Here is a 9,089-nt window from a genome sequence, read left to right on the forward strand (position 1 = left end):
TTGGCTGCAGAAAATATGCTCAAGACTCTTACCTAGAGCTTTGATTTCAGAAATGTGAGATGAATCTCCCTAGTTTCCTTCCTTCCCATCAAACTCTTTTGCTCTCTCTTTCTCTCTAGCCAAACTCTCTCAACACAAGGGACTAAATGAGTAAAAAGGGATGATACAACACTCCCTCACTCAGCTGAATATACACATACACACTTCTCCTCAAAATGTCCACGTGGTTATGCATGCAAGGCTCCAACGCACACAAAGGTTGTGATCCCCTACACTCAACATCACCAAGGCCTTAGCACACAATACTCTTAATCACATCTTGGATCATTAATAGGATTAGATTAGGTGCCAATCATGCATCATTTAAATCAAACACAAGTAACCTTAATTTATCCAGGTTAGCTCAAAATTCAATTAATCCAAAATAGTTCCCATCAAGGCTCAATTTAATCACATGCGATTCTTACTGAACTAAATCAATTTTTTTAATAAAAAGTGCCAAATGATTCTATAAATTCCAAATGACACATCCATGTAATCAATTCAGGTTTCGGACACCGGTAAGGCTTTCTATTTTCAGATTAATACAGAATTCACAATAGATAGAAAATCAAATGGCATGCAAAATTACACAATTAACATATAATTATTTTTAATCACTTGATTAACGTCCTTAATCACAGTTTAGTAACTAATTACGGATCGAGGTTGTTACAGTTGACATTTACAAAAATATGAAACCAATTTTTAATAATTTAGACAACCTACTCTTCTTCAGAACAAAACTTGATTCCTTTATTGGTAGCTTAAGTTCTATGTTTATTCGCAAAAAAGGGTTTTTCAGAAATTGAACTAAAACATACATTCAAAGACTCGTAGAAATTGAACTGAAAAAGGTGATTTAAATCTTGTATTTAGATAAAGGTTTTTTAGAAATTGAATTGAAGCATACATTCAAACCTTGATCTAAATAGAAGATCTAAATCGCCTTTTTTTTTTAAACAAGAAATTGATTCGCAACTTAAGTTCCTAATTTTCACAACACAAAGACTCTATTTGGATCTTGTATTTGTATGCCAAGGTAAAGAAAACTACAAGGCAGGTGAAATTACTTGAACTTTTTTTAAAACAATATATATATATATATATATTTAATAAATATCTACTGATTTTTATCTCAATTTTCTAACCCGTTGTAAAAGAGGAAAAAGAATACAGATTCCTTCACTTCATTTTCTTTTCCCTTTCTATTTCTACAAAGGACTTAAAAACCAATGATTAAGAATATAAAATCACATGACCTACCCTCAAACAATTCATCCAATGAGAAACATGTACCAAGTAACCTTTAACATTTTACACCCAACTTCCTCATCCTTCTAATCTCAACAGGACAATAACGGCCACCGCTAAAATGCAAAGTCACAAACAATACTCAATTCATGATGTGAAAACCAGCACATATGCAATTTTAAAAATTCAAACCCCACAGCATACTTGCCCAAACATCTACAATAACAAAAAAACTTTTGAGTAAAATAAGCAGTATAATTGATTATATTGTCGAATTCAGTAACCAAGTTTTGGCAAACAAATATCATAAAAAATCTAATTACCTTCATTATTATGAAGACTCAATGTTCATAAAATGTTTGCAAAGTAAGCATTTTAGCCAAAAAAAATCTAACAAAGAAAGCACAAGGCATTGCCCAACCAACAAAATTAAACCATACAAATACAAGCAACAAATGACAACCAATCAAACCCTAATGCTTACTTCCCAAACATCTAACAAAGAAAGCACAAGGCATTGCACTGAAAAGGGCAATTTAGATCTTGTATTTAGATCAAGGTTTTTCAGAAATTGAACTGAAACATACATTCAAACCCTTCAACAATATAAATTATATGTTTATGGCATACAATATAAATGCTGTTACAAATTATATTTTCTTTTTTCAATTTGTGATAGATTCTACAACGATAGATTTCAATTTTCTTTTTTTTTTCTATAACAGATTTCTGCAACAAATTATAAATTATAAATTCTACAACAACAACAATAGATTTCAATTTTCTTTTTTTTTTCCCTTAAAAAAAACCCTAATTCAAGAAACCAGAAAAAAAGGGCGATTTAGATCAAGTTTTGTCCCAAATTGAACGGAAACATACATTGAAACCCTTACACACATACACATACATATAAGCCCTAGCGCTATGTCAATTTATAGTTATATACCTGTAGGTTGGAGTCACTGGCTCGGGTCGGAGACAGAGAATCAGGTTGGTCGGAGAAAGAGAGAGTCAAGAGAAGACAGATCAGGTGAGAGAGTCGAGAGAAGACAGATCAGGCGAGAGACTTGATCGTCGGAGATAGAGACTCGAATTGATCGTCGGATGAAGGGAGGCTCGGTCGGTGAGAGCCTTGATCGTCGCTGGGTTGGAGAGCTACGCTCATCGGAGAGCTCTAGGTCAAAGACAGAGATATGCAATGGCGAATAGAGCGAGAGAGAGAGAAGAGAAGGAAAGAATGAATGAGCAAATAGAGAGAGAGTGTGTGAAAAGTCAGAATATTGAAAACTCGCAAAATGATTTTGAAATTTGAAATGAATGAGAAAGAGAGAGAAAATGACGAGTTAGCCACAGTGGCCAATAGTGGTTGCCATGCCGGCGCCATGTCATTAGAACCATTTTAGAATTTCTACTTTAGTGGTCCGAAACATTATTGTTCAAATTAATTATCGTTGTATTACCGAACATACCCATCACAAATTAAGAAATTATTGTTTGAAAGAAAGTGTCTCTATAAATGTACAGTAACAAAATACTGGAGAGATCTATTTTTTCTAGCAGCATAACACCGGAATAATCTAAATTGTTTAGCACCGTGTTATCAAAATTAGTGGCGTAAAGAGATGAAATAGTTAATTTGGGGTTAGTTTTGGTAATATATTGAGGGTATAATGAGAATTACATTTTTTTTTAGTGATGTAATGAGATGGAAGCTATAAAGAGGTTAAATAATGGTGTCGGTAGAATCACCCTTTTAAAAATTTATAATTTAAATGAAATTACTAAATTACCCTTAATAAAATTAATTAATGTCATCATCACTCTGAAATTGCATCATCGCCTAGTGTTTGTTTGCAACCATGGAGGCTTCCACGTTCTTCAGAACCCTAAAACCTTTCAATTTTAAGCTCACTTCATCTATTCGATCCTCTTCCTTCTCTCCCACTCTTCACCCAGGTATTTTCCCCTCGTAATTTGCATAATTTTCTCTTTCTTTTCCTTTTCCGTCACTTTCTCAGCTTCCAAACAGCACTATTTACGTTTCCCCCCTTTCTCAGGGAGGTTGGTTAAGAGAGCCTATGATGCATTGTTGTTGGACGCTGGTGGCACTCTTTTGCAATTGCCGAAACCTGTTGAAGAAACTTACGCATCAATCGGCAGAAAATACGGTTAGCTTCACAGAGTTGTTGCTTTGATTCATGGAAATTTTAACTCAATGTTGTTTAAAGCTATGGATTTAAATCAGTTGTGAATTCTGATGCATTTGGAAATCGTTAGCTTTGATTTCTCATGTGGAAGATGAAATTGATTTACTGTCCATCTATTTTCTTGGGACTTAGGCAGAGTTATACATAAAATGCAATTGAACAAAACCCTTTTTAATTTTAATTTTTGTTTGTTTAGTGTTTTCTTTGGTCTTGTTAAAATTGCTCAATGTTGCTGTTCTTTGTGAGACTCTGTTTTTTCTTTGTGCTTTTTTGGTAATTGATTTGTTTGGGTCCTGAGTTTGGCATCTTAAAACAGGTTTGAGTGTGAAATCAACTGAAATAAAGCAAGGATTTAAAAGAGCTTTCGCTGCTCCGTGGCCTGAAAAACTTCGCTACCAGGTCAGTCCATATAATTGGTGTGATGCCTAGAATATTCTTGTCTTTCTTCTCTACAAATTTCTGTGATTTTAAGCCTTTTCAAGAGTAAAATGAGTTTGAACTTCGTTCTTTTTTTACCCTTAACCTTTCATTGTTCAAGCCTAAACTAGCCCTCATTCATATATGCAACAATAGTACATCAAAACTCAAAATTTGCAAAGTTATTGTTCTCAGGTAATGTTCACAATCACAGCACCCAAAATAATCCCTAAACAGTGCCAAAAATTGCATCATTTCATGCTTAAAAACCCTTACTTCTCTATTACTCCTTACAAATCCTTAAAACCCAATTCTGGGTTTACTAGTTGTACGAGAGTGTTCGCCACATTCATCCTACATCAGTTTATTTCAATGCATTGAGAGTTTTGCATGATGCAATCAGTGAGGCATTTATCACTGATAATAATTGCAGCATGCTATTGAGATATTTACATTAGAAGATGAAGGCACCCAGATCATTGGAAATTTACCCCTCCTAAAGGATTTAAGAGTTTCAATGGGAGCCATTTTTCGTCTGTAAACTTCTGTTTTATTTGTTTACCTCTTTATAGAATTGTTTCTTAGGCCTCTATGTGATTAAGAAATTTTTAAGTTATGTTTTAAAAATGTCTTTCATTAATTTGTTGTAAAATTTTTCAAAGCCATGTTTTGAAAACATGACTTTCGTTGAGTATTCAAAATCTGTTTTTTTGTTTACAACCAACCTTGTTCTATGTGATCTTCTGTGCAGATGCTGAGATTTGTATAATGTAAATGTATATGTATATGTATCTTTAGTTAACCATTAAAGGCAATATTTTGTTATCTTGTGTAAGAAAAGTGATTCCTATGCAACTACTTGAATAAAGAATCAAAACTGCTTCAGCACATAAAAAAGATGAAACTCATACTATCTTCTTTTCTTCTTTTTTTTTGGTCTACAACATAATTGACATACATACATTCTGTACTGTTGGTAGGGAGATGGAAAGCCATTTTGGAAACTTCTTGTTTCTGAAGCCACAGGTTGTGAAGATGATGATTATTTTGAAGAAGTATATGAGGTAATGCTGTAGTATGTTCAAAACATATCTTTGGCATACATTGTTTATCTAAGTGATGAGATTCAGAAGATTTATGGGAAAAAATTAATGATTCTAGCACTTAGAAGTCATTAAACTATTCCAACACATATTTTATATGGGACAACTTACTGTCTCAGTTATCAATGGTTGCTTGTATCAGTACTATGCAAAAGGTGATGCATGGCATCTTCCCCCTGGAGCCTATGAAACAATGTCAATCCTGAAAGATGCTGGAGGTTATATTCATCAAGTCTTTCCTTTATCTATTATACTTGTAATAAACTCGAAGGTTTGAAATTGAATGCTTGTAGTATCTTTCTTTTCCTTTGTTTCTAAACTACTGAATTGTGGAACAGTTAAATTGGCTGTTGTATCCAACTTTGACACCCGATTGAGGAAGGTGTTAAAGGAACTCAATGTTATCGATCTGTAAGCATTGAAGCCCTATTCTGTTCATAGTCTATTACTTTCATTCGTTGTGTAAGCTAATAGTGGTATTGCAATAATCATGACTTCAGTCTTGAAGAATAGCATTCTGAATTTTTACGTATACTATTTTGGGCTAGTGAGGCACTAAATGTTGATCTGTGTCTCTCCCCCACAGAAACTCTTTCCAATCTTTCTTCTCCTTTTCAGTAAGGCACTAAATGCTGGCAATGGACCATATTTTCTTATTACTTTATTTTCTTAATCAATTAGAAATTATAGCAGTGTGCTTGCAGCTAGGTATTGATCTGTGTTACATGGACTCTTCTATTTCCCCCACAATACCCGTGTCCACCGGATATGACATGGATAAGGGTGTGGGATATGTGTCCGACGCTCGTACCCAATTTAGACACTCAGATCCTTTAATTTGTGACAATACATGAAGAAAAAGAAACTTGCATTTGTTAGTAAAGCAATATTTTTAGGCTCCCACATGAATTAGATATAGAAATTTCATATTTTTTTCTAAATCATATTTAATTTCTAATATATTTCTACATAATTTAAATCATCTCATCCGAGAATATTATATAATATACAATATATATGTGCATATGACGTGTCCCCGTATCCATATCCAATTTTGGATACATACCCCAAGATCCTAAGATTTAAATTTATGAAGGTCTGACGCTTGGATACACACCCGCACCCGACACTCGTATCCGAGTCCATGTAACATAGGTATTGATAGTGGCATGCAACAAAGGACACTGATTTATGTTATGAATTAAAGTATCTTTTATTGATTTTATTATTATTATTATTATTCTCATTTTAGGTTTGATGCTGTGGTTATATCTTCAGAGGTTGGATATGAAAAACCAGATGCACAAATATTTAAAGCTGCTTTAGGTACGTATTCAAGTACCTAGTTCCTTTTTCTTAAATCGTGGACAGCGCTTTTGATTTTTCCTGCAAAGTTTGCCTTGGATTTCCATTATAGTAGCGAGCTTGATGCCAACTTTGCGTGTCGTTTCTTCTCTGCTTGAGGATTGGTTTTATAGTTTTGCACTCTTTGATCATGCACTGCTATGGGTTTGTGTTGGATTGGATGAAGCATGCATACTGCATAAATATAGTGATATAGCATTTCTCACGGCCGATGCTAACGGTGATAACAATGCAACGTTTCTAATGGTTGGCAATGTTGCAGATCAGACCAATATAGAAGCTAGAAAAGCAGTACATGTTGGAGATGATGACAAGGCTGACAAGGCAGGTGCCAATGCAATTGGTATTGATTGCTGGTAAGTTTTTAAGTGTGAACTTTGGATCACTTTCCTCTATGTATTGACACAATCTATGGCCTTTTTTATGACACAAAGGAGACATGTATGTTGCTCCAACAGAGCCCCCTTTATAGCTATTGTTCGTCCTTACACAATCACCATTCTTAAGTGTGTCTACCAAATTTACGGTGTATAGAATTTTCAATGAATGTTGGAGTCAATTGAATGAGTGATCTTATTTTGTTAATGGTATGATACTTACCATGAATCTGAATAAGCAGGTTATGGGGAAAAGATGTTAAGACTTTCTCAGATATACAAAGCCGCATCCTAATTCCGGGGCCATAGCTTTCAAGTACATAAGTTTCACTCCCCGTATCATTGTTGGTAATTGAAGCTGTTGCTTTGCCCTATTCCTCTGGTCCTCAATTTCAGTCTCTATTAGATTTGTATCGATAAGTTTTCATCTCATGGAAATTTTTGAGTCCACAATTGCTTTGGCAAAATACTGGCCTAACTTGTTTATGTGATTTGTATTGGCAGGATTGAGTGTTGATGGGAGAAAATAATTCTTGTCATTGACTGGATAACCAGTGAAGTTTCAGTGACTATTTTGAATATGGGATTTTTTTTCACCCTTTGCACTCAGTTTTCAATTATGCTACTGAGAATGGATTAAAATATACTCCAAGAAATATACAGCCAGACCTTTGTGGATTAAAATGTCCAAATAACTTGGTGACAAGTACATAAAAGCTTCTCTGTTTCTCATTTACTTGGTCAAATGTTCAATAATGTGACATCATATGATTGTCTAAATATCAAATTTAGCTACCATCTACTCATGATCATCATAAATTTCCAGTAAATTTTGATGAAAACTAGCTCCTTCAACTGGTTTGGAGAAGAATCAGTTTGATTGGATATCAAAAAATAACGAGATGTGCTATTATATTTGATTCAGTGAGTAATGTCTTATGAAGAGCTATTGTTTGTTTTGTACTTTCCTATGAATGTAAGGCTGAATTATAATTGATTTTGATATATTTCACTTGTTTGTTTTGATCATTGTGTTTATAAGCCGTGGATATCTCTTTATTTTGGATTTATATGCCAATCATCTCAAAAACTTAAAATGTCAAGAAATGAGCCAAACAATGTATAATAAGGCGAATCTCTTTTATATGTAATCTTGTCTCATATGCTAACAGATGAATAAATTAAATGAATGAATAAGGTACACGAACACAAACCGAACATAATTTACAATAACTAAAATCTCAGAATGAGAAGACCTGAAAATCAAGATTTCATGTAATGTGACTCTACTCTAATACCAAGTTACATCACTAATAGTCTCAAAAATTTGAACTTCCTTAACAGGGACAGATGGCTCTTAGACAGAAGTGATGAACTGGCTTTGTTAACTTCTTTTGTACATTTGTGTGTAAATATGGACAAGAAAATGAGCTATTGTTTGCTTCAATTATGCAGATGTAGAATTGATAGTGTTGTCTCCTCTGAAAACTACATATGTTTACAGATTCTCTGTCCCTTCTCTCTTATCCTTTGTGTATTTGTTTTTGACCACACGACGAGTCTATTTACCTTAATCGTGTGGTATAGAGAATGAATTTAAGACTGAGGACAGGGAAGGAACAAACGATCCTTTTCCTACTCTTTATAGTCCAACAATCTCCCTGTTCCCGAATAAGAGCTTTAAAAATATAGCTTAATTTTCACCAAATACCTAGTTTCAAATTCGAAGATAAAAAGCTGAGCAAAAAGAAAAAAGGGAAAAACATTATAAATTTCATTAATTTTTTTTTCTTGACGTACATAATTAAAAACAAAATATGTTTTTTTAACTATAACAATGCCATGTACTCAAAAAAATTTACTTTGAGAAGTGTTTATAGTTTGAATGTGCGAACCAAATTCATTTGAGTGTGACTCACGGTGATGGCTCGAGAAATTCTTCATGGGGCATTCTTTTTAGAGACACCTCGAAATACGTTGGTGCTTATGATGCAAAAATTAACCAGAAACACATCATCATTTGGTAATGGGGATAATAAGGCTAGGTTAGTGAGAAATAAGAGCTGATCTATTTTATTTGTAATTTTTATTACATCACCTAAGATGGTGTTACCATTGAACACCTTCATGATACTGCCCTAATAATTTACACCACACTAAGTATAAGTCTACATCATAAATTTAAATTCTTGTTATTTTCCTTTTAGCTACCCTACAACAGCTGGACTGAGCCTGCCAAAATATCATGATGGCATGTCTCAATTTAAAGCACAATAGATGTCAAAATCAAAATTCAAAAGAAGTTTTGGTGATGAAGCCAAACAAGT

General features: G+C 33.8%; 1 protein-coding gene across 2 annotated transcripts; it reads left to right on the forward strand.

Annotated features, from left to right (window-relative positions):
- The first annotated feature begins 2,984 nt into the window (after positions 1-2,984).
- Positions 2,985-7,791, forward strand: LOC114263557 (Haloacid dehalogenase-like hydrolase (HAD) superfamily protein). 2 transcript variants are annotated; one of them, XR_003629648.2, is made up of 10 exons: positions 2,985-3,249; positions 3,351-3,461; positions 3,817-3,899; positions 4,898-4,981; positions 5,163-5,238; positions 5,359-5,431; positions 6,273-6,346; positions 6,648-6,741; positions 7,005-7,144; positions 7,267-7,791. XR_003629648.2 is itself a non-coding variant. In XM_028204117.2 (10 exons), exons 1-9 carry the CDS (start codon positions 3,153-3,155, stop codon positions 7,069-7,071), a joined length of 759 nt encoding a protein of 252 aa, XP_028059918.2. In that variant the 5' UTR covers positions 2,985-3,152; the 3' UTR covers positions 7,072-7,110; positions 7,267-7,791. The 2 variants fall into 2 exon arrangements, 1 of the variants encoding a protein (XP_028059918.2); XM_028204117.2 differs by having other exon boundaries at positions 7,005-7,110.
- Positions 7,792-9,089: the final 1,298 nt, after the last annotated feature.

This window comes from Camellia sinensis, chromosome 5 (assembly GCF_055761805.1).
Source record: "Camellia sinensis isolate YWXY chromosome 5, ASM5576180v1, whole genome shotgun sequence".
Taxonomy (NCBI): domain Eukaryota; kingdom Viridiplantae; phylum Streptophyta; class Magnoliopsida; order Ericales; family Theaceae; genus Camellia; species Camellia sinensis.

Coding starts and splice junctions, on each gene's coding strand:
- LOC114263557 (XM_028204117.2), top strand. CDS start 3,153: ATGGAGGCTTCCACGTTCTTCAGAACCCTAAAACCTTTCAATTTTAAG. Junction 6,347..6,647: donor AATATTTAAAGCTGCTTTAG/GTACGTATTCAA, acceptor GCAATGTTGCAG/ATCAGACCAATATAGAAGCT. Junction 6,742..7,004: donor GCAATTGGTATTGATTGCTG/GTAAGTTTTTAA, acceptor CTGAATAAGCAG/GTTATGGGGAAAAGATGTTA.